Source organism: Chiloscyllium punctatum, chromosome 13 (assembly GCF_047496795.1).
Source record: "Chiloscyllium punctatum isolate Juve2018m chromosome 13, sChiPun1.3, whole genome shotgun sequence".
NCBI classification, from domain to species: Eukaryota; Metazoa; Chordata; class Chondrichthyes; order Orectolobiformes; family Hemiscylliidae; genus Chiloscyllium; species Chiloscyllium punctatum.
Window position 1 is genome coordinate 94,971,970 of NC_092751.1, and position 26,779 is coordinate 94,998,748.

General features: G+C 39.5%; 1 protein-coding gene across 5 annotated transcripts in view; it reads left to right on the plus strand.

Moving 5' to 3' along the window:
• The window catches only part of lrmda (leucine rich melanocyte differentiation associated), an 891,213-nt gene that overhangs the window by 537,716 nt on the left and 326,718 nt on the right, over positions 1 to 26,779 (plus strand). For 4 of the 5 annotated variants that reach the window (XM_072583307.1, XM_072583309.1, XM_072583308.1 and 1 more), the window contains one exon: positions 26,587 to 26,718. In XM_072583307.1, the coding sequence (XP_072439408.1) occupies positions 26,587 to 26,718 (132 nt within the window). Of the gene's footprint in view, positions 1 to 26,367; positions 26,414 to 26,586; positions 26,719 to 26,779 lie in introns of those variants that run through there. The other variant, XM_072583311.1, reaches the window with a different exon arrangement.

Below are 26,779 nucleotides of genomic sequence, written 5' to 3' on the forward strand. Positions count from 1 at the left end.
TGTGTACAGCTGTGGTCACTGTGAATTCATGTATTAACAGGTGTAAATGTATCATGTATGACCTTTATTATCTTAAGTTGATCATTGTCGGAATTCTAGCACACTTGTGATTGTTGATCAAGTACAGCCCAAACATGTAAATCACATTTATCAATAAAAGAAACAAACACCAAAATTGTTGGAAACGCCTAGCAGATCGAGCAGTGATCTGCTCTCAGAACTGGACCCAAAACGTTAACTCTGATTTCCCTCCACAGATGCTGTCAGGCCTGCTGAACTTTTCCAGCAATTTCCGTTTTTGTTTCTGATTTCCAGCATCTGTGGTTCTTTTCAGTTTTTATTAAAGAATGGAAGTTTTGTTTCATTTTGCTTTTTCAAGAATGGACTGCTGTGCCAGCAACTGGGATGGACAGGCTATGTACCTGGACTCCAGCACTGAAATTCAGACATGACAGTTCTCAATTGAGTATGAGGCTGAGTGTCTGTTTGGACTATCAACAATATCCTGTTGGTGGAAAATGCTATGTGCAGAACCACTACAATGATTCAGTGAACGTGACAGAGCTGGCAGAAAAGTGGATCTTTATGCTTTGGAGCTGAAGATCTGTACCATCAGGAATATAATTTGTCTGGCCTGGAGCCATGCTCTTGAAGAAAATCAAGGAAGTGGTGGTATTGTGTTGATCGGGTTTGTGAAAGTAAAATAGGGGCAGTAGGAAAATCTTTGAAACTATCCATAGATTACCTTAATGAGATCTTCTAAACCTTGACCAGCAGTGAAAGCAGAAACAATATCAAGAGTGTAAGGAAGTTAGAAAATCAGAGAGGCAACTGGAATGCAAAATGCTATTTGCCAGATCCGAGGTTCACCCTGGAAATTTGATAACCGAATGTATTATAAGAACAATATCGTGCCAAATGAAAACATTCACCTACTGGGAGCTAAATTGATATCTTGAACACATATTCAAGTGGACATGAAGACCTGTTTAGTGGCCTATGTAGGTGTAACAACATGGAAAAAACTGTTTCGAAGTTCAAAAAATAAGATGTACCATGTTCTCTGGAATACTTCCACTATTTGGGAAAGCAGTGGAGTTCACTGAGAAAATTAAAGAAATAAACAAGTAACTGGTAACATGGACTGGGTGCAATATGTTACTATCATAAAAAGATTGAGAGCATTTCCAAGAAAAAGAAGTTAAATAGTTATTCCTGAGAGCGCTTATTCTTTACATAATGAGTTTTCTTTCAAAGTATTTTTCTGATGTATTTTAGCAATACTTTTTAATGTTTCCAGAAAACCACACCACTTGATTTTTCAGTCAGTCAAAAATGAGTTTAGGTTAGAGGTAAATGTCTTTACTGTGCATCTATGCATCAGAAAGTGTGTCATTTTAGGAAATGTGCTGCCATATTTGATTAAGGCAAACGGTACGTGTGAATATGTAGAAGGATGACTGTGACAAGTTATTAGAAAAGAGAATACATAAATAGAGGTAACATCAAAACATAACTTTGCCAGTCATTTTTTTTAAAGCTTGCCAGCACATTGGACTTGACAGTTTTTGACAATAAAACACTGTTGCAATGACCTGATAATTTGTTTGGCAAAGCCTGTAGCTGTTAAAAGTAGAACAACACTTTTCCATTTTTTTGACTGAAATCCAACAGTCTTGTCTTATTTTCTGACCAGAAAGGTACTTCTGGTCTGTTATACAGCCTTTATTTAATTAAACCATAAAATAAAGGCATAACCTATACTAAAATGACACAAGTAATCTGCCATAACAGTTAGGAAATATATCACAAATATTTTTGCAGTAACTACACACAGACTCAAACAAAAGTACCTTATAGAAATAGCCTGTATACGAGGTTAGACCTGAAATAACATGCGCTTTGCTGAATTTTTACAACGTTTTTGACAAATTTTCCTCCTAATTCCATCATTAGTATATATTTAAATGGTTTGTAATTGTAAGCCCTTCTGATGTGTAATATGATTTCATTTGTTGTGATTTTTCAGGTAGAACCACACTTTTGTTAGTGCTTTTGATTAAAGTGCTTTAAAGCAAGAGAAAATCATAATGAATGCAGCAATCTTCTGCCTCCTTTCAGGGTTTCTGTCTATTTTTCTGTAGAAGAATTTGGGTATGATTTATATGAATGGTTACTTTTAAAGTCAGCCCATAAGTTAAGATTTCCAATCCTGACAAAGCTTGAGAGAGAGCTAGAAAGAGCTGGATTGTGGGGGAAGGATGAGTAGGTGCATACTGCTTTAACTGTACCATCCCCATGGAGGATATGTCAGCTCAGACTAACTGATATTGAACAAGGCTGCCCTATAGCCCAGAAGACTGAAGTAGCAGTAGGTGAAGATGACATTTCCCCAGTGGGTGGAAGATGCATTGTCTTTCCCACCATTCTGATAGGCCAGCAGTCTGAGCAGTCTCAGCAGTGGGCCCTGGAATGGAGACAACATAGATCTGGGAGAGAGACGATTTGACCGCATTGGATAGGGAGAGTTCAAAGAGTCTAGTGGGATGGATGGGGAGATTATTGGGTGGGTGTTTCCAGATTTTGGTGTCCAAGTGGGAATTGACAGAGTGGGTACTGTCTTGGAGGGGAGGGTATCCTCCAATGCACATAGGGCACCCCTGAGTGTACACCACCCTCTTTCTGCCTTTTAATCTGTCAGGTTAAAAAGACCACCTTGCCTCTCCCCTCTGCCCCTACTGCATTATGGCATAGCAGCATAATATTCTGGTCAAATGCTCAGAGTCATAGAGTCATACAGCATGGAAACAGACCCAGTCCATGCCAAACATGTTCCCAAGCTAAACTAGTTCACCTGCCGAAACTTGGCCATATACCTCCAAACTCTTCCTATTCATGACTCAATTACTTGTTCATTTCTTTTTTTGAAACTTGGTGGTAAGTCTGTAGAATGTGTCTACCTGCTGTTGAACAGGGAATGGGTCAGATAAGGATTGTGATGATGGGAGCCCAATTAGACTTCTACAAAATATTCACTCAGAAGAAGTTGTTCATTTTAGATGGAACAGGAATAGTTCAGAAGGACTTTTATTCAGAAGTCACAGAATCAACAGGGGGAGAGAGAGAGAGAGAGACAAACGTGAAAATGCTAAGGTCTTGTGCATCAGGAATTCAAAAGGAATAGTTGACTATGTGTTCTGGGAATGCTTAAGGAAGAGGACAGATAGGAATTGAAACCATTGAATTAAAACATTGAGTTTTATTTAAATATGTCTTAGCCAGCTGACTGTTCAAAAGTATCTGCCAGTATGTTTGTGTGTTTGAGAGTGACTTTGATTGCGCTTTTGTATATGATGATCACTTTATAGTCACCACAAAAAGTTAAATATTTAAAGTTGTTTCTCCACTTATCAAATTTGACACTCAAACAAATGAGTCTGTGACAATAATACTTTCAATCTTATTGAATAATGGAAATTGCTGTAGTTAGGATGACATGCAAAATGCAACATATACCCCTAACCATAGATTTAATTTTACCACTTTGAGGTATACAAATAACAAGAGGCTTGGATAGAGTTCACAGTTCAAAAGATCTGTTTCCCCTAGCAAAGGAGTCAATCACCAAGGGTGACAAATTTAGAAGGATTAGGGGGAGGACATGAGGAAACTCTTGGTGGGTGCTTGGAAATTACTGCCCAGTTTGATTGTTGAAGCGCTTTCATGGATGTGCACTTGAAGCACTAGAACCTACAAAACCAGGTGCTGGCAAGTGAGACTAGAATGGGTGGCTAATTTATTCAACTGACACAAACATGGTGGCTGTAACTTTTTAATGGTTTCTATATAAACCTACACAAAATATCCGACATCTAATCTGTGTGTAATTGTTTTGATCTTTGACATAACGGACACATGAGAACATAAACCATTTCTAAACAATGTGCAAAATAAACAGAAAAAAATTAACAGCAATTTTTGCTGATTGAGAAATTAATTAGGAACAAGTTGCAAAATAGGTTCATTTGAAGTGGGAAAGGTAAGAAGACCTATATTAGAAATGACAAAATGCTGGGCTAGATACAAGATTAACTTAGATTTTGAAGATTTCACAAAGCAGATTTAAAGCAGTCCATCAAATAAACAAATAGCTGTCTCGAATATGAGAGAGTCAAAATAATAGTTTGCCTATTATTTAAGTCTATATGATTAGGACCTGTCTGAACCATTTTCTTCTGGCTCTAAGTCTTAGTTCCTTGTGCCTCATTGTATGAGGAGCTGGAGCCCTCTCAATTCTTCAATATTCAGCAGTGTCCATAATTATGAAAAAGGACCCTAATTAGCTTTATGTTCCACTTTTAATCCATTCAGTCTGCTTTCAACTTAAATATAAAAAGGAATAGCATGAAATGTTAATTTTTCTGCTTTCTGTCAATTTCTTCAAATGAAGGCAAGAAATTCTTGCGATAGAACAATTTTACTGATACCAACAATTTTGGTTTTCTAATATTCTACACTCCAGTGCAAGACAGCCCAGCGTCAGGGAGCCGACATGGAGTTGCAAGCTCAGAGGCGGCCTTTCTTGTGTTTGGCTTTGAATCTTGCCAGGTTACTTGACCGAGCAATAGTCCAACCTTGTTCTTCTGTCCACTTTCAGAAGGAGTTGATGGATAATTGTCAGAAGTGAAAAAGCCGAGTTAATTATTCATCATCATAACCCCAGAAGTGATAGTTACATAAAGAGATTAAACTAACACAACAAACTTTGGCCCTTTCTGCTGTGTGTTAAAGAAACATACTGCCAGGATCGTGTTAAAACAAAAGGGGTGTGCATAGAGTTATGTGCTAACATCCATTTGGGAATTGAACATCAATATTGTGGCTACCATCACTGTCATAAAAACTCTCAGGTAGTCTGGCTACTACTGATCATCTTTCCTGGTGAATGGAAGTTAGCTGAAACATGGACAATTCATTCCAGAGCATTAAGAAGCATTATGACTTTTTTAAAGAGACTCATTCAGGAAATGTGAGCTTTTGCCCTTGGGAGTAGTGATTTTCTACACTGTCAGGTGGATGCCAGTGTTGTAGCTATATTAGAATGGCTCTCGAGATGTGCACCAAGTTTTGAAGTACAATCCTTCCCCACTGATGCTAGAATATTGTGTGGGTCCATAGTCTTTGCATCCAGTGCCTTCAGTTGTTTTTTAGTATCATCCTGAGTGAACTTGGCTGAGGTTTGGCATCTGTGGTACTGGAGACCATTGGAGGAGGCCAAGATGTATCACCCCTCAGCATTTACTGCTGACGACTTTTGCAAATTCTGGATTAGTGGTGCTGGAAGAGCACAGCAGTTCAGGCGGCATCCGGTTTCCAGCATCTGCAGTCATTGTTTTTACCTCGTTGACTTTTGCAAATTCTTCAGCCTTTATTTTCTGCACTGATAATCTGAGATCCCCTATCATTGAGGGTAGAGAATATTTGTGCAATCTCCTGCTCCAGTGAGTTAATTGCTCATTACCATTCATGGCTGGATGTGGCAGGATTGCTGAATTTAGATCTGATTCGTAGTGAAACACTTTACTCTGTTTAATGCTCATTGAATGCGCTGCTTGCAGCAGGAATAGTCCTGTGTTGTAGCTCCACCAAGTTGACGCTTTTTTTTGGATATTCTTGCTGCGCTCTTGGAATGCTCTCCATTCTTCACCGCATTAGGGATCATCCCTGGTTTAATGATAAATGTCGACTGGATAATGTGATGGGTAGATTTTGGTTGACTAGAATTCTTTGGTTGCTGTTGGCACACATCATGTCACGCGTGACAATTTTTTGAGTCGTTAGAGCAGTTTGAAATCTATCCCAGTCAGCACAGTGGGGATAATACACAACACGATGGAAGGTATCCTCTGTGTAAACACTGGATTTTGTCTTCAGGATCAGTGTGCAGTGATCACTGCTACTGATACTGTCATGGAGTGTATGGCATGCAGATTGCTAAAGATAATACCAAACTATATTTCTCCCCCTTGTTGGTTCCCTCAGCACACATCACTGACCCATTTAGCAGCTTTGTCCTTTAGGGTTTGACCAAGTCAATCAGCAATGGTTCTGTCAATCCAGTCTTGGTGATCGCATTTGAAATTTCCCACCCTGCATATAATCTGTCCATGTCATCCTTAGTGATTCCTCCAGATGGTATTCAACATGGAGGAGCACTGATACATCAGTCTTGGGGAGTGGTACATGATAATCTGTTGAAGGTTTATTTGCCCATGTGTGACCTGATTCCTTCAAACTTTGTGCCATCCAGAGTCAATTGTTGAGGACTCCCAAGGCATCTTCCACTGTACCATTCTGCTACCACCTCAGCTGGGTCAGTCCTGCTATTGAACAGGACATATCCATAGATGGTGATTGTGTTGTCTGGAACATTGTATGTAAGGTATAATTCTGTGATTACGATTATATTCAGGCTATTGCTTCACTGGTATGTGAGATAGCTTTCCTAATTTTGACACTAGCCCTGGAGGAGGACTTTGTAAGGTCAAATGGGCTGAATGGCCATCGTTTTTGGTTGCTAAGTCAATACCAGATGGTCCATCTAGGTTTATTTTGAGTTTTTTAAGCAGTTGGATACATCTGTGTGGCTCGCTAGACTGTTTCAAAGGGACATTAAAGAGTTAACCATATTGCTGTAGTCTGGAAAGGTTCATTTTACCACAATCAGCAATAGTTATTCAAGTTATAAATTTCAGAATTTGTTTTAATTCAAATTTCACCATCTGTAAAAGGATGCAAACCAGGCTCCTCAGAGTATTACCTGAATTTCTAAATTGATGAAGGCCTTATGCCCAAAACGTTGACTCCCCTGTTCCTTGGATGCTGCCTGACTGGCTATTCTTTTCCAGCATCAAACTCTTCAACTCTGATCTCCAGCATCTGCAGTCCTCACTTGCCCCTGTGAATTTCTAAATTACAGTCCAGCAACAATAACACTATGCAATTGCTTCCCTGTTTTGACACAGAATTCCCTCTTGCTTGTACAGTTTTATTGGGTGCTCATATCCAATAAAACAGCAGAGCAAGGAATTTGATTTCTAATAAACATCTTTATTTTTTACCCTGACAGTTATTTTACTTTGCATTGTGATTTTGTTTTGAACTCAATTTTACTCTTAACATTTGACATTTTTAGAATATGTTTTCTCCTAAATAACTTTATTATTAAGCCGTACAAAAACCTGGACGCTTCTCGGGAAACTGTTAAACTCTACGACTTTGAAATATATACTTGGGATTTGCGCTGGGATATCAACTGATAGAATTGGGAGCTTTTCTTAAAGCATGTTCATAGAAGGAAAAAAGCATAGGCTGTATCTTTTGAGATTCAGAATCAAAGTTTATGTTGGCTGACATAGTGAAAATGGGAAAGGTGTTGTAAGGTCATATGACTTATACTTTGGTGTCTTAAGGAAGTTCTACAGTAGAGGCCTAAACTAAATCATCACCTTCCTTTTGTGGGGTAAAAATCATGTTATGTGCAAGTACAACATGAAAACATTATGCCTGGTACACTTTATTTTGTATCAACTTCATGGAATCGTGTGAACAAAGATCTGACATGTTTTCTGTCCTTGGTGATTAACATTTCCAATGATTTTTGAAATGTATTGTGACATCTTATGTAAGTATCAGTGCAACATAAGTTATTCTGTGCTTTATATGAAGAGGTTTTTTCAGCTATAACTGTGAATGTAATATTATTGACATCAATTGAAGCTTTTTTTTCTCATAGCAACCTTAAAATCACCAGCCTGTCTGATTAGTCATCAACCAAAATTTCTATTGACATTGCAGTAAAATGATATCAAGTCAGTTAATTTTACTAGGTCAATAATAATTCTCACTTCAATGAAAGTTTAAGAGATTTTTCTCTTCAAAGGTCAAATTACGGGTAACATGACAAGGTGTTCTCTGTTTAGATATTTTTCTTTGAAATTTTATATAGCTCGAGAAAATAATTCATTCTCAATTTAAATCATGGCAAGAGTTGCACTGGATCTAGAGAGTAAGCTTTATCATTATGACTCTATATTAATAACATTGATTTCTTTGGGTGATGTTACATACTGAATGTAGGAGTATTTTATTTCAGCAGTACTCTGTATTTCTTTGTCTGATTACACGTGATAAATAACACATTAGTGATATTTAATGCATATATTGAAGTTAAATGGGATATCTCTTTAAAGTGTTCTTGACACTTTTTAACCTATGGGCTTAATGGCATTTTTCATTTTATTCTGTAATTTGACTGTCAAAAAGTGCAGGGCTGAGTTTTCTGCTACTGCCTGATTCTAATAGAAATGGAAAAGCGGATTTTTGTCATTTAGATCATTTTAATGTCTAAATGAAGTTGCTGTACAAATGAACATTTACAGATTAAAATGCTACTTTTGGAATTTGAAAAAAAATTCTAATTTGATTTGAAAATTACTTTGGAGCCATGCTCCATTTCTGCCATTAGTCTAACTGCTAACAGCTAATGAAGAGGTAAAAGGAATAAATTAATATCTAATGTTTGTTCTTGAATTAATTGGTAAAAGTGTGAAGTCTTTGAGATAGTAATAAGGATTTTAGAAAAAGCTATGCCTTCAGCATACATCTCAACTAATGCATTTTTGTGATGAGAGGTAACAAAAGCGTATTGCTGACACCATAACCATCACTAACAACTTTTGAAGAAGCATGAATTATATGATTTTGAGTGCTCAGCATTATATTCCTAATTCTTGTGCAATGTCATAATGGATCCTAATATTTTAGAGCTGAGCTATACTTGATGCACAGGGTTCACATTTTCCGTAATAGTCATTCATTGCATTAATAAAGTTAATCATTTATGATAAAAACCAAAGTTATATCTGGTAGCTGCAAGCATTTAGTGAACTAAATGCACTTTCAGCAAAAGCTTCCACCCGCTCCCTCCGAAGACACTTGGTAGGCAGTGGCTTGATTTTTAAATATTAAAAAGGGGCTCTGGGTTCTTTGACTTGGAAGCAGATGCAAGGTGTTCACTATGTAGATAATGGCTGAGCATCTGTGTGGACACTGGTTAGATTGTTAGTCTCTCAAGTCCCAGGAATGTGTTAAGAATATGAGGTTTTGTAAATAGTTGTGCTTTGACCATCTATTTATTTTCAAGATAGAATGAAGTTCCAAAGGGTAGCTTTGTTCAGCATGTCTTCTGAGGTATGAGGCCCAGATGAATTATATTGCCATGGACTTGGGTTTGAACAGGGAGAGGGTGTATAGTAAGCCATGATAGGATCAAATTATAAAGTTGTTCTAACATATGGGGGTGGCACAGTAGTTCAGTGGCTAGCACTGCTGCCTCACAGCGCTAGGCACCCAGGTTCATTTCCTGCCTTGAGCGACTGTCTGTGTGGCATTTGCACATTCTCCCTGTGTCTGCGTGGGTTTCCTCTCAGTGCTCCGCTTTCCTCCCACAGCCCAAAGATGTGCAGATCAGGTGAATTGGCCATGCTAAATTGCCCATGCTAAATTGCCGATAGTGTTAGATGCATTAGTCAGGAGTAAATATAGGGGATAGGGGAATGGGTCTGGGTGGGTTACTCTTTGGAGAGTCGCTGTGGATTTGTTGGGCTGGAGGGGCTGTTTCCATATGTACGGAATCTAATCTAATCATATATTCCAGATTTACACTAATGAGTCACTCTGCTAGGATTGGAGAGAGAGAGCTGGTTCATCATGAAGGAAGTGTTAAAGAGACCAAGAGACAAAATGCAGGTGTAAAATTCACAGAGCTTGAGTTTGATAGAGATTCTTCACAAAACGTCTCAGCATGAATCTCTGTTCGAGGGTTAAAAGTTACCAGTTTGGGAATGGAAAAGAATGGAAGTAAACTCTTGGGAAATATGAGACACTTTAGATTGGCTCCAGGAGAATTGAAGTGTCATCTCTAAAGCCTAACTATGCAAGAAGTTCACTGCCACCAGGAACGCCCTTTTACCATGCACATAATGGGAATGGAACCAAAATCCAAAACTTCACAAATATATAGGTGGCACAGCTAACACTTCATTGCAAATACAGTGCACATTTATAAATCTATTACCATTTAAGATGCATGCTACAGAGCTCAACTATCCTTAGCTTCATCCCATCTGAGAACTCCCGTCTAAGCGAGTGCTTGTTTTTCCCCAATTCTGAGTGTAGCATAACTTCCTCTCATTGTTCAACATGGGACCATCATAGACTGGAAAGTCTTCATCTGATGAAATTTACAGTTTTTCTGGCAACAGCCAAATCAAGCATTCACCAAAGAAAAGCTGCATTTGACTCTGGCAACAGTCAGTGACTGCTTGTCTTTCAGTGAGCAACAAATTCACAATCCACAATTCTTTGCACATGGCTCTCATCGACTGGAAACAGGTGTCTGTTAATTCCTGACTGGCTTATTGCACTTGATGCTTCACTGCTCTATCGCGTCAAAGGTGAGGTTGGTCGTTCTTCGTATCCTCAGTAGGTCATGGAGATCTCTGGCAAAGAGAACTTTAGAATGCTTATTCATGGTCCTTTGATAGAGGGACCTACTAATGCAACACAAGCCATGTCATGTAAATACTGCTTTTTCCTGTAACCCTACACACTGTTGCTATTTAAATAATCATCTATTTCCCTCTTGAATGGTTCGCTTGAATCTACCTCCTCCATATTTCAGTGCAGCACATTCCAGACTTTAACTGCCCACTGTGTAAAAGAGTTTTGCATTTTCTTCTTTTGTAAAATGTAATTATTATCCATAATGCAATATGGCCACTGTGCATGTATAGTTGTTGTCCGTAGTATCACTTGGCGAGAATGGGACATACCTCCGGTGACATCACTGCATTCCCTGTCCAATGATGTCATAATACATGCATATTCCACTGACGAGGGGCAGATTTTGGAGCTCTGGCAGGTGTGGGACACAGGCTGACAGTGGGGTGGTGAGGCCTATGGGGATGACCTCCATTGGGGAGTGGAATGGGGCAATTGAGACTGCCACCATTCCATTGCTGCTCTCACTAGCTGCCTGATCCTCTCCAATGTCATGCTGCCTTCTCCAAAGCTAGGAGGCAATACTAGTCAATGAAACATTGCTGAACAGGGGCTGAGCACAACAGTGAGTACTGGAAAGGGCAGAGCTGTGACTGAGTAGAGGCTGGGGCTGTGGCTGGACAAGACAGTGAGGTCTTGATTTTTTTTTTGGAAGAGTGAACTCTTACACTCTTCTGCTCTTCATTGTCAACCCCAACCTCCCTGAGTCTTTGGTCACTTTCAGTCCCATCTTGTAGACTCTGGTTCAACTATTTCTCTGAAATTACATAGGGAGCCTCTTCACGCTCCCCATTCTTGGCGTATTCATACCTACGTTGGTATTTCAGCATTCACATCTTGTACAAAGTACTTTAAAACTGTATCCTTTGGTCTTTGATCCTTTAACAAGTGCAAACAGTTTATTCTTATCTATTCTGTCTTGACTCCTCATGATGTTAAAAACTTCCATCCAATCTCCCCTCCACCTTCTCCTCTCTTTGGAAGACAATCCCAATTTATTCTCATAATTAGAATTTCTCATCCTTGGAATCATTCTCATAAACCTCTTCCACACATTCTCCAGTGCAGTCACATCTCTCCAAAAGGGTCGTGCGCAAAACTGTGTCTAATACTTCAGCTGAGGTCTAATTGGCGTCCTGTTTACGTCCAGCATAACCTTGCTGCTTTTGATTTCTATGGCTCTGCTAATGAAGCCTATGAAACCTTATGCTTTATTAACAACTCCATCTTCCCATCCAGCCATTTTTAATGATTTATATGTATACGTACTCACGTCTGTCTTCTCTTACATACCCCTAAGGATGATACCCTTTATGTTATACCATCTCACCATGTTCTTTGTCTCAAAATGTATCACCTCATGCTTCTTCATAGTGAACGTCAACTATTTGCCCAACCCACCAACATGTCAATGTGCTTTTGAAATTTCACTGTCCTCCCAGTTTACAGTCCTCCCGAGTTTTGTGTCATCAAGAAACTTTGAACTGTGTCCCACTCAAGAATCTCTAAATGATTACATCAGCAAAGTCAAACCCCTGGGAAGCTCTACTACAAACCTTCCTTCAGCCCAAAAAATACTATTTCCCATTTCTCTCTGTTTCCAATCCTTCTGCCAATTTTGAATCCAAGTTGGTACTGTCCCTCTTATTCTATGACCTTCCTCACATGTCTATTTTGAGGCACTGTACTGAATGACTTATTGAAGGTCGTGGAAACCACGTTACCAGCTTTGTCCTCATCAACCCTCCTTGTTACCTCTTCAAAAAAACTCCAGCCAGTTACATTAGACATGATTTTCTCCTAACAAATCCATGCACACTCTTCTGAATTAACTCACATTTTTTCCATGTGGTGATTAATTCCATCCCAAATAATTGTTCATGGAAGTTTCCCCACAATCAAAGTTAAGCTGACAAGTCTGTAATTGTCAGGGTTATCCTTGCAACCTTTTGTTGAACTCTGGTGTGATGTCTGCAATTCTCCATTTCTCCAACACCACCTTGACTCTGAGGTAGTTTGAAAGATTCCTGCAATTTCCACTCACTTCCTTCAATATTCACACATCCTGTCCAGGTACTTTATCAAATATAACCACCGACAACTTATCCAATACCACCTTCTTGCCAATTGTGAGCCCTTTCAGTGGGTGAATTTCCGCCTCTATCGTCAGGGTTTAAGGCAGCACCTGCCTCATAACTAAAGACCGATACAAAGTGTTTATTTAACATCTTAACCATAACTCTTGTCACCACATGTAAAGCTCCTTTTTAGATTCTGACCAGCCCAGACTCCTTTTTAACACCCCTTTACTACTGATGTGTTTATTGAAGACATTGCAGCTTCCTGTTAACGTTAACTGCCAGGCTTTTGTTTCACAAGCCCCCTTTAGTTTCTTCTATTTGCTTTCCCCTATCCCTTTTGAATTTGTGTTCAGCTTGGTTCTCAATTATCTGGAGACAATTGCTTTAGGTTTTTTTGTTTGGATGTGGGTGTTGCTGCCAAAAGGTCAGCATTTGTTGCCCATCCTTGATTGCCCTTTGACTGAGTAGCTTGCTAGGGTCATTTCAAATGGTTCAGGTGTAAAGATGTACTGTGAATGTGGAGCAACAGTTTGAACTGCTTGAAAGGAGAGCAGATATTTTTCCCGTGAAAGGAAATTAATGTGTGTCTTTGCCAACAATCACTGATAGTTTCATGGTCACTGTCTTTGAGTTTAGCTTTCTATTTCAGGCTTTTATTGAATCCAATTCCGCCAGTTTCCCATGCTGCCAGAGCACTGGCCTGGGCAACTAGGTTGCCAGACAATACCCACTGTATCACCTGTTCAGTCATGCTAGATGTGACTCCAGCACTGTTCTGTACTGGTTTAAAATAACTTTTTATAAAATCAACTCATTGCGTCATCTAAGTATCTTCAATCTGAAATGGTATCATAATAGGTGTAGATCATGTAGCAAAAAAAAACACTCTCACTAACTCTGACCTGAGCTTTGATCTCCAAAATCAAATTGTAAATGAAAAATTGTTATATCATTGATTAATATTATTTTGGAGATATTGTTATTGCATGTTCAGCACCCTTTGATAAGAACTAATTTCAACTTTTTTTTCCTTTCCCCAAAATAAATTCTTGATGGTGGGAATTACAGCTTTTTGTAAAAGTTTGCCTGGATGATTCAGAATTTAATTTCTGATTGTAATTGTTTTGCAATCAGACAGTGGTGTGGTATTGCATAACTGCTAAGTTATTCAAACGAAAGCATCTATCACTGAAGATTTCTCTAACAGGGGATTTAATACTGTTGTATACATAACAACTGACAGGGCTTGCACTGCTGTTTTTATACTATGTCAAGTGATGTAAATGAGATGTGGGGGAAGGGTTAAAATCATATAGATCACGTTGGAAAGCAACCATTGTCCTGTAGCTATCTGCAGGCAGATTCTGCTGTCCTTCTGGATGTTCCTCTTGTATCTCAGACTGGTCAATTTCTACAGACTAAGTGTTCAAATTGAGCCATTTTGTTCACTTTAAAATAAACCCAGGCACATTATGCGTGGTTTCTTATTCACCAGCCTGTTCACAGGCCCTTTCCATGACTGTGTGACTGTAGAGTGAAACCTTGTGAGGGCCAGTGTTTTCACTACGTGCATGTCAACTTCAATCTGCTCCGATTTCGTGTGAAATCTGTGCCGTGGTGTGGGGCACAAAGGTCAACCCCTGGTAATTGATGTTGCTTATTCATCTGTTTCCAGTGTCTTTTTCCACACATTGGGTTTTGTTTGGATAAATTGTTTGAAGATTTACTGTAGTTCTTAAAGCCTGAGAAACAGCTCTGGTTAATCCTTAGTGTGGCTCCTGCTGCACAGTTTAAATGTCCCTAGTAGGCAGGAATCTTAACCCAGTTGACACATAATGGCACTAGACAAAGGATCTTTTCCAGACAAGATGTAGAGGACATCTTCTAGCGTAACAATTAGAGCAATTTCCAAACTAATTTACTATGAAATGAATTTGCAGAGCCATTTAAATAATGTTATAACAATGTTAATTGGTTAAAAATATTCCAAAACACTTCTTAATGATCAAGTATAGGCTTGTTATAAATCACAGCTCAAATTACAAATAATAGTACGACATAAAAATGCATGCCCAAAATTGATGCTCTTGAAGTTATTCTAAATGCTTAATTCATTCTATTTTGGATCATTACACACTTTAGTACTGATGATGGCAAATGACACTATGTGAAAATTAGGTTAATGTACATTTTTGGAAAGTATTACCCTGATAAACCTCAGTGTTCCAGAGAGAGCTCCTATCTATATTGTGCTGATATCACTACACAAAAATCATATTTTTCTCTTTTTAAAACTTGACAATTTTGAGAGACAAAATTACAGTGAAACTTTAAAATAGTATACAAAGTTAAATTTGAAAATTATTTTGAGTCACCTGTATAAAGCAGCATTTGCCTTTTATAATTGAACTACCTGAGTGTTCCTCTAAGTTTTTAAAGAATATATTGGCAAAACTGGTTCCAGTGGAAAAATACAGGTGTCAAGAAGCTACCTTTAAGTTTATTTTTGATCATTTTGCCATATTATGTTTTTGCTATGTTCAAGCCTGGATGGAATGCAGTATTGCTATTTAAGCTTGGTGGATCTTGCAAACTGGGTAAACAGTATGTATAGTGAGTGAATGAGAATATAACTTTGGGATCAGTCTCTTATATAAACAAAAGTGTATCTGTTGTACACTCATACTGCTGCCTGCCACCTTCATCGCAGTATGGGCTATTTTGCTTAGTTATTTGAATGTGTACCTGATAGAATACTTGACAAACCAGGAGCACCAACTGATACAAAACATCCATTTAACAGCAACACTAATTATAGATAGGCATTTATTTGTTATAACTAAGATCAGAGAGTCATTTGGGAGTACAGGCTCCAAAGCTAATCTTTGATGTGGTGATCTTAAAATGTTTGGATGATTTCATCATAAAGAAAATGTTTAATTGAATGGATTGACAGTAGAATAACACTTAGCAATGCTGTCAGCAGGTTGGACTGCTCAGATTTAAAGGGAATACTTAGACTTGTCAGGTCTTGTAGGATTTCCTTTTCAACTATTCATCACCAACATTTCGCCAATTTACCAAGGGAATGCAAGTTTTTCTTGTTAATGTTTTAAATTGCTAACTCTAAGTGGCTATATTTAAGCAACATTATTAAATAGTTAAAAAATTTGTGGATAAGGCACTCAGTTACTTGTTGATGTCTTTCGAAATATTTATTTCAAGAAATCTATTGGGACAAAACTGAATTCCTAACCTTATTAGCACTTTAGAAGTTGCACCTTTTTGACTGCTTTCCAAAACTAATTCAATCCAAGTTGAAATGCCTTCATGTTTTGGCAGTTGAATTGAAAAATACCATTTACTGTAGCTGAGCAAGGAGAACAGAATAGGAGGGGACAAAATTTCAATAATTTTGTCCAGGCAGTATCTTTCACCTGTTTTTGACTACATTTTTTTTCCAAAGGCATTTTTTTTTGTGAAAGTTTTGATGGTGTTGCAATCAGCTGCAGTTTCTGCTTTGTGACTGTCCCATTAGTATTTTTGTTACAGCCAAAAATAATGTTGAATACTTAAATATTGTGGAATAAACTGAATTACATGGAAGGCAAAGAAAATTTCATTCACCACCCTCAGACAGTGAAAGATCAAAATTCTGATGTCATAAATGAATAAATGCCAATTTATATTTAAAAGCGATTTATCTCTAAACTTTATTTTAAAGTACTTGTCCCCTCCTCATTCATTTCCTTCCTTCCCTTTCCTTACTAGTTCTATTCCTACTACTTTCAAAATGGAGTTTACTCAATGGAGTTTACAAAATGGAGTTTACTCAATTCATGAGATCTGACAAACAGTATTAACATATTATTAGACCATTGGAGCAAATGGAGTTCAGCCTTGTTCTTACCCAAAATATAGACAAATTCACACAGGTGAGGTCACTGGGCTGTGTCAGTCAGCAGAGACCTGGAAGTTTTGCTTCTTTGTATCCTCATGATACCAGGACTAACTATAGAACTTTTAAATTTAACCTTAGATCTGATAAGTTGGCATGGTGGCTTGGTGGTTAGCAGTGCTGCCTCACAGCTCCGGGGACTCGGGTTCAATTCCAGCCCCCAGATGAATGTCTGTGGGGAGTTTGCACATTCTCCCCGTGCCTGGGTGCATTTCCTCCGGGTGCTCCGGTTTCCTCCCATAATCCAAAGATGTGCAGGTTCGGGGGATTGGCCAAGCTAAAATTGCCCACAGTGTTCAGGGATGTGTAGGTTAGATGCATTAGTCAGGGTAAATATAAGATGGCGGAATGGGTCTGGGTTGGTTGCTCTTCAGAGAGTTGGTGTGGATTTGTTGGGCCAAAGGGCCTGTTTCCACACTGTAGGGATTCTAATTCTAATTCTAAAAAATCTAAAGTCAATGCAGACATGTGATTGACTGTGGGATCTTTCTGACATATTTCATTCGTATTCTCACTGAGTATAGCCAGGTAAGGCAGCACATTTTAAGATAATTTATTTGATTCATTAATTGCTCAGGGCAATTATCTGTAAAGATTGGATAGCACTATTAATAATGTTATTTGAGTTTTAATGATACCAGGAAGTCCCATTAATGTTAAATTATAAATATTATTTATCTATTGTTCAGGAGAAGATAGAAGCCTAGGCTTTAGAACTTAGAACATAGAACAATACAGCACAGAACAGGTCCTTCGGCCCACGATGTTGTGCCGAATATTTGTCCTAGCTTAAGCACCCATCCATGTACCTATCCAATTGCCGCTTAAAGGTCACCAATAATTCTGACTCTGCCACTCCCACAGGCAGCACATTCCATGCCCCCACCACTCTCTGGGTACCACTTTCTGGTGGTAATGTTGATAAATTTCTGTAAAATCTTGTACTCCACTGCAACCAACAGTAAGTTTGAGTCCATATGTGCATAGACTAATACATAATACCCCCAGTTACTGTCAATTATTTTATTTTTGAGAATACGTCATTGAGGTAGCCCCAAATCACAATAAACTGCAAAATGAAATAACCCGCACTTCAAATCTTAAAAATGATGATGTGTAACTGGAGTTTTAGCACTGCTAACTATGTGATTACAACTGAATAGTACACTGTCCTGGAAAAGCTCATTTTATATTTATGTATTGTGAACTTTTTTTTATATTTAACTTCTTTCTTAATTTGATCAATAATTTTTTTAAAACAATATGATAATGTATATTTAAAGTGATAGGAAATGTTTGCTGACTGAGCATCTTTCAATTTGCTTGCCTCGTTCTCCTGCTTGCTGACATCACTGCTGCTGGATACCTGGACATCCCCTTGACTTAGTGACAGATTTAAGTAGCCACCAAGGAAAAGGAAATCTGTGCAAGAATGATTGCTGGAGTGTTTTTGGGTCAACTTTCTCCAAGGTGGAGAGTGGAGTGGAGAGTTCCATTGCTTTGCAGCTGAGAGAATATTCTCAAAACTTCAATCTATGGACATATTAGTGCTGCTGGTTGTGTAGAAAAGAAAATTATATGGGAATTTCTATTGGTATTGGACATTTTAAATACAGTTGAGATTGTTGCAATTGTTACATGTGCTAAGTTTAAATTAACTTTTTCCTAAGTCCTCTGATGCTATTGGACTTAAACATCCAATAACTATCTTTGGATATTCTTCAGTAAGTATTAGGACAATGATAGAATCAAACAGGACAGAAGAGGCCCTTCAGTCCATCAAGTCTGTACCAGCAAAAATATACTACAACCTGCAGTAGCCCCATTTTCTGTACTAGGGTCATAGCCTTGAATGTTATGAAACTTTCTCATGTAATAAATGTCAATAATAAATAGGAATCCTTGCACAGCTATCAATGCATTACAGCTCTTGATAAAGCTAAAATAATTTGTTATTAACAAAGTTAGCATGGCTTAATGAAAGGAAGCCATGCTAACTTTGTTAATAACAAATTATTTATAATTAATGAAGGGAAGGTATGTCTCACAAATTTATCAGAATTCTTTGAGGGGTTAATATGCAGGATTGATGAAGGGGAAATATATATGCAATATGTATGGGTTTCTAATAAGGTATCACATGTAATGTTTTTAATCAGAGCCCATGGTGTTGGGCAGTGCTCCCTCAAATTTTCTTTCTTGCTGTGCAGGCCTCTGAAATCCATATATGGCAGCACCTTTCAGAACAATAAGCCAATGCAGTGATCGATGTGCCAATGCCAATTGCAGTGCATGGAACATGTACAGCCACTTAGCTCTGAGGGAATACTAATATTGAGCATAATATATGAGCATTCATGCAGGATTGGCTAACTAATAGAAGACAGAGAGTTGGGACAAGGGTGCATGGATTTGCTGTCCATGGATCTACATACTCGTAAGGTTGGTCCACAGAACCAATTTTTTTTCCTAAATCCCAGGTCCTGACAGATGCCTGGTCCTTTGCTGAGTTCTATTCTAATGCCTATTTGTATTTTTGTGTTATCCACAGGAGGTCTGTGCCTCTATTCCCCCCCACCCCGGGATAGGGAACGATTTACAGTATATGTTAATGACTTGGATGAATGTACTTACTAAGTTTGAAGACAACACAAAAATATTTAGGAAGGCAAGTGATGATACAAAGGGCAGAAGCTTGTAGGGCTCTGAGTGATGTGAGTTACGGCAGGATTTGTTGGATCATTAACAGTATAAAGTTCCATTTTTAGTGCTTTTCACAATTGGTGTGGCAAGTTTCTCGCTAGGCACTGGTGAGTTTCCAATTAGGGGGATTATTGTTTGTTAAACACTTCATTAATGCTCATTAATATATAGCTTTCTATCTTATGAAACTCTCTGAATGAGCTAGATGTTGAGAAAACTTGGCAGGGAAATGAGAATGGGTACCTGGTGGATTTAATTTGTTGCTTGCTCCAATCGGTGTTGGGTAACGGGCTGCATTAGCTCAGGGCACACTTCATGGCACCTCACATCCAAGGAAATTGGCATCTGATACATTCCAGCCTGAATCAACCCTCATGGCACAACTCTGATCCACTCAAAGGAAGCATTAATGCTCCCTGGCATCTCTCCTTGTAATACTGCAGCAAGGTCACTACGTGCTCAGGGACAAGTGCCCAGCTCATGGACTGCACTAGGCTGCCCCTCTCAGCTTTTCACTCATTATCATAGCATTCACTTATTCACTGTGCATCTATTGGGATGTTCTCAGCATCCTTGCCTTGCATTGTCTGTTTGGACTTTGCAGTTGAGCATGACAGATGTCATGGGGGTGGGGTTGGTAGTTAATGCAATGAGTTTGGTCAGACACAGCAAGAAAACCCACTAGGCCTTGTGGTGGAAATCCCTCCAAAAATGAGCCTCATATTATTTCTGGATTAGAGTGGTGCTGGAAAAGCACAACTGGTCAGGCAGCATCTGAGGAGTAGAAAATTGACGTTTCTAGCAAAATCCCTTCATCAGGCAACAGGATTCCTGATGAAGGGCTTTTGCCTGAAATGTCGATTTTCCTGCTCCTTGAATGCTGCCTGACCCGTTTCCAGCACCACTCTAATATTGACTCTAATTTCCAGCATCTGCAATACCCACTTCTGCCTCATGTTATTTCTGTCTTGCCTTGCTGTTTAGCACAGGCACAAAGAAAGGAAGCTTCTCATGATTGTCCATAGGTCTCCATAAAGTCAAGGGAGCTAGCCTTTGGTTAGGGAGTCTTGGTTTAGTAAGTCAAGGGCATCCTCTGATACCAGTCCAAATGTCTGGGGTAGTTAGAGTCAGGATGCTGTCCACATAAGATGGGTGAGGAGCTGAATATCAGGCAGCCCACGACCTGCCCTAAGTCCTTCTGCCCTATTGGGTATTGATTTCCTCTGGGAAGGAGAGAGAGGCAGGTATAAAGGGAAATGAAAGTGGGCAGCACAGCTTCTACTGTTGGTGCAGGTGGGGAGCTGTCCCAAGCAAGTGATTAGTTGCCATGGTATGGCAAGCAGGCAGGATTATTGTAGACAGGGATGGAATGGGTGATCACAAGTACAGCAAGAGATGGTGGGCATTACTGAGAGTCGTGTAGCAGGAATCTTGGTGGGAGGAACAGTGATAGAGTGACTGGAGGTGTGAGAGAAGAGGATGGAGTGGACGAAGACCTTCTCCCTACAATTTCATGTATTCCTACAGACAGCTGATACTGGTCTGGTGTCTTGGCTGCAACTGCTGGTCCTTGGGGAGAAGTGTTGTGGAAAGGTCACCCGATACTCTGAGAATTACCAGGAAACGCAGAAAATCCTTCACTAAGTTAAACTTTTATTTGCAAACAAAAGCTGTGACAATCAAAACATGACTCTGGTTCTTGGGGCCACTACTACTTATACTTTTGTGGTTCCTATGCCTATCTAGTGTCATTAGCATAACAAATCATACTAGCTTACTTTGTCTGTCTAAACTAATCATCTTCCCCCACACTGGTCTGCTACTTTACACTTAACTTATCACATTGCACCACTATTGTCTTTAGCATGAGCTCATCAATCACGTGATTTGACTAACCTATCATAGTGTGCAACCATTATCTTCAGCATGAGCTCATCTATTGCTTATATGTTACGTGATCCTATGCTCAATTAAGTTAACAATATACCTGCCAAATTAACTTCCTTAGAAGGAAGTCTCACCTCTGCAGTGCCACATCCAACAGACCATAATGTCCATGTCCATACAGAAGAATGCCATTTGCATATCCACAGCAAATGCCAAGAACCAGGCAGGGCAGCGCCAGACTGATGATGCTGGTGAATTCCTGGTTCCGCTGAATGGCAAAATGTTCTTGTGTCAAGATGGGGCTGCAATTGTGCATACAAATGCCATAGAAGTGGGTTTGGTAGTTAAAGCAATGAGTTTGGTCAGACACAGCAAGAAATGGGCGGCACGGTGGCACAGTGGTTAGCACTGCTGCCTCACAGCGCCAGAGACCCGGGTTCAATTCCCGCCTCAGGCGAGACTCTGTGTGGAGTTTGCACATTCTCCCCGTGTCTGCGTGGGTTTCCTCCGGGTGCTCCGGTTTCCTCCCACACTCCAAAGATGTGCAGGTCAGGTGAATTGGCCATACTAAATTGCCCATAGTGTTAGGTAAGGGGTAGGGGTACAGGTGGGTTGCGCTTCGGCGGGGCAGTGTGGACTTGTTGGGCCGAAGGGCCTGTTTCCACACTGTAAGTAATCTAATCTAAAGCCCGCTAGGCATTGTGATGAAAATCCCTCCAAAAAAAAACAGAATTTGGACTTAGGCAAAAAAATGTAAGATTCAGCTCAAGGAGTTTGTAGGTAAAGTTGCTGTCGTCCTAGAGGAAAATAGGGCTGCTATGAGAGAGATGTCTGGTGGTGAGTTTAACCTGAGGGTCAGCACATCTCAACTTCATCCCTTACCCGAGAAACCAGGACGTTTATGGTAACCTCATCTTGTGCAGGAATTGAACCTGCACTGTTGGTATCACTGCATTACAAGGCAGCTATCCAGCCAAGTAATGGTATATGGCCTTCATTGTAAGAGGATTGAGTTCAGAAGTAGCGATGCCTCTCCGCAGTTATCTAGGGTCTTGGTGAGACCACACCTGGACTATTCAATGCAGTTTTGGTCTCTCTACCCAACAAAACAATTACTTACCATAGAGGGAGTTCAGTGGAGGTTCACTGGGCTGAGACCGAGGATGGAAGGACTGTCCAAGGAGAAGAGATTGGTTTGACTGGGCTTGTGTTCACTAGACTTTTAATTGATGAGAGGGAACCTTTTTGAAAATGCATAAAATTCTAACTAGTAGGGCTGGAAAGACTATATACAGGGAGAATGTTTTCCTTGGCTGAGGAGTCGAGAACACAGTCTCAGAATATTGGGTAGGCCATTTAGGACTGAGATGAGGAAAGATTTCTTCACTCAAAGGGTTTGAACCTGTAGAATTCTGTATGCAGACCACATCACTGAACATATTTAAGAACGAGATGGATTTTAAAGGCATCAAAGAGGTATGAGGCGAAAGTGGGAATATGGTATTGAGATGAAGGATCAACCATGATCCTATTGAATGGCAGTGCAGCCTTGAAGGTCTGAATGAACTTAAAACCCTAACACTATTTCTGTGACACATTAACTCATTAAATTAAACGATGTACAGTATTCAGTTTTAAATTTTCTTCTTACAAATGACAATGGGGATGCAAATCTATGATTTCATGAAGAAAATTCTCTGAGGTCTATGGAATTTTCAAATATCTAAATTAATGGCCTACTCATACAGATGGGTGAAATGATGTATCTAAATCCTGATCAGAACCTGTACCATCCTCAGGTCAGATAGATTATAAAAACCAATTGTTTTCCCTTGTGTTTGATATAATGGAGTCACTAATCTACTTGATCTACATGAATTAGCTAAAAGGAAAGTGAGTGATGCGTATATTTCAAAGATAGCAGGCACTTGTAAAAGCAATTTCTTTGGGAAAAAATGCTGCACAGGTTTTTAATGAGTACTAATTGCCACAGCAAAAAATGTTGGAGTCTTCAATGGATTTACGTAAATGAAAGATCAAAGAATGTGGCACTTGCATTTTAATCTGTTGACTAAAATAAAATGAATAGGGTGGTGGTAATGGGGCCCGTGAGAGTGACAACAACACAGGTGGTAGAGACTTTAATCCCTCCTTTATTGTTGAAGCCTTAGGTCGAGTCGCAATTAAATAATCAGCTATTTTTATTTCAACTTCATGTTCACATCTTAAAATTGTTTCTCGCCTTAGGTAAAAGACTTGAAATCACATGTAGTGATATGAAAGACCATTTACTCTTTGTTGGTACTTTAAAATGTAACTTTGCAAATGTCACTTTTAGAGTCGTCCTTCATCCAGGGGCAGGAGTGAAGGGAGTTGGTTTGATTTGGGGAACAGCTCATTAGAGGCATTTGGCATAGCTGCATCAATAATGTTTAATAAGTCAGAGTTTTCTATGTGATAATTCAATGTGTTCCACTTTCAAACAAAACTATCTGTAGTTGCTTTGCTTCATTCAGGGCGCCTGTAGAATGCAAACACCTTAAAAACCATCAATTTGTGAGACAATATATATCAGTAATCAAGGTGTTTTGAGTAGAGACACAAGGATTGTTCAGTTGAGAGTTGCACTTTTGGGGGAAAAAAAATAGCAAGCAAGCTGTGCAGACAACTCCCATCTTTGGTAGCCTGGTGTAAAAGGTCATAAACTTAACTGACAGTCCCCATCAGGTCAGTCAAAAACAATGTTAGAAACAAAGTTAGTAAGGGCCTGGGTCAAGTCGTGCTCTAAAGTCAGCATTGTCAAAAGCCTCAGTCACATTCATACCTACAGGCAACCTCTGCTGATCCTGAGTCATTAATCAAACTGCAGAGCCAGTCTGACCCTGGCTCCTTCCCTTTGAAGTGTGGTGTCCTTTCCAGCATGAGGAAATAATTTGCTGCCTGATTCAATGAGCCATCAGTGGAGCCAGCAGACCTAATGACATGTGAGAATATTAACCTCCTACCATGAAGAGCTGTGAATCTTGAGAGGCAGTCTATAATTCACCCAGTGCACCGGAGGCACTCTGTCTCACAGTCTCTGTGACAGAACTTTGTTTTTATTCCTGCTTCCTTCTCCTGCAACTTTGCCGTCAAGATTTTAAAATAGATCTAATCTCGCCCTTTTCTCACATCTCATTTCAACTGCCGTCTCTTGCTTCTGCACTTTTATTAAGTTTATTAAAACCAGTTGAATCCTACTTTTTATGGCAGGGCTCTGTTCGCCCATTCATTATGGTCTCTTATCTTGGCAGGCAATCAGAACTGAAAGGCAGCTAGTCCATTATGCACATATGAAGCCCATCACTCCTTCAGCATTTGCCAATTCATCAAACATTTATCATTTGCCCTCTGAACAGCATGTCAATTTGCCTGTCACTCCCCAGTCTGTGCTGCTTTGTTTGAATCTAAACATTGCTTTTTCACACTGGTGTTATAGACCTATCCTTATAACACATCGCCCCCTCCCTTCAAAGGAAAGTCTCCTTGGTGCTAAGCAGGGAGGGCAGTTGCCACTGCCTGTTGTATGCAACATTTTTGTAAAATAATGAGGGTAAAGTGTGAGCCATAGGCAATGATTCTGGGATTATTAGGTATGACAGGGAGCTTGATCATAATTATCTTAACAAGGATAGGGTTAATTACAGTGGAATCTTAAAGTTCTTTCCATTTGAATCGGGTCGAGTGAAATGCATTTTGATGTTTTGTCATCTTGATGTGACTCTAAGTTGCGATGTGAATCTCTTGGCTGTGCGGGGATTCCTTTGGGAGAATGGTGTGATCCCTGCAGTGAGGTAAAGGAGATGGTACCTGTGGGTGAGATAATGGGCAGCTTTCAGTTCATTAGAGCTCTGCAAATAGATAGAGAGTAGGCAAATAATGCTGCTCATCTGTTTTATGCAAAATTTAAAACGAAAACTACATGCTATCCTTGCCTAGTTTGGCCTACATGTGACTCCAGACCCACAGCAATATGGTTGACCCCTAACTCTGGGCATTTAGAGATGGGCAATAAAATGCTGGCCTGGCCAGCGATGCGTTCATCTTTTTTTAAAAAATGAATTTTTAAAAAGTCATTACAATTCATTTTGTTTCAACTATGCAATGGGTAAGTGTGAAAATATTAAGGAAGAGCGAGAAAAGACATTTAAATAAAATGCAGTTTGTTTTGGAAACTGTCAACGCCCACTGTTCCCTTTCTCTTCTCCCCACCCCAAACCTTCCTTGGCTTACCGTTATGAATTTAGTTGATTACATCACAAAGTGCACATTGGCCTGATGACACAAAAACAGCAATTAATAAGAAAGCCCTTGTGTGATGCAGCTCTTTTTAACTGAGTGACTAATAACATCATATGGCAATATTATTAAAATCAGACAGGTGTTAAGGGGATCTGTACAGAATTTTCTCTGCCTGCTTCTGATTCTAAACCAAGCTTCAGTGAGCCTGGTCATTTCAATGGGTAACTCCCTCTAGCGTTCCAGGGCCTTTGTCCCATTTCATGCTCTGTCATTTGGTTTCATTCGTACCCTGAAGCATATAGATGCATTTTTCTCGATTTGCCAATGCCAATCCATTTGCAGATTTTTGTGGTAAGAATATTCTATTGACCTAGCATTATTGGAACACTGTATATATTTATGGTGAAATACACTAGAGTGTGGGTTGTTTGTTGCTGTGAGCCTGTGAGTCTCCTCAGCAGGCTTTCCAGGTGTGTTTGGGGAGGGGGGGTGGGGGGAGGTGGGAGAGGGAGGAGAGGGAAATGGGTGGTTAGGCACAGACCTCATGTAATAAATATCACATTTTATTTCCTCCACTGTTCAGATTGCACAGTGGTCACATATCAGAGTGATGATAAAACTGGATTCATTAGCAGTACAAGAATGATATTTGGACTGAATGATGGATGACAACTTAAATTTGTGTCCAGGGAATGAAGGTGAACTGTGACAGTGTTATTTATCTTGGGAATGAGGGTTTAGGTCAGGAGAGGCTGGGTGCCTCAAGGCACAAGACGTTGACAAATTCATCCTGTAGGCCGCATATCTGAAGCCTTTTGTTTTAGATCCTGGCTACTCACTAAGTGACCCTCATCCTTCATCCTGCCAACGTGTGAAAAATGTGAGGCTGTGCCAGTGCTCCCTCTGACACTAATTCTTGTCATTCACTTGCTTGTCAGGCTAGAACCAAAACTTTCCCATTTGTGAAAAGGAAGGTTGAAATATTTATTTCTGTGGATAATGGCTTTCCTGATTTAGTAGCTTATAATTTTTCCTGTTCCCTCCTTGTTGCAGGTCATTGGAAGGACTGGAAGAATTCATCTGTCTGGAAGAGCTAATCCTGGACAACAATCTTCTCAGACATGACCTGCAGTTGCCTAGGTTACCACACCTTCATACCCTCACAATCAACAAGAACCAAATATCCTTTGCACAATTACGTAGTAAATTATGTAGCATTTAATTTAGAGGAAATGACATGAAATTC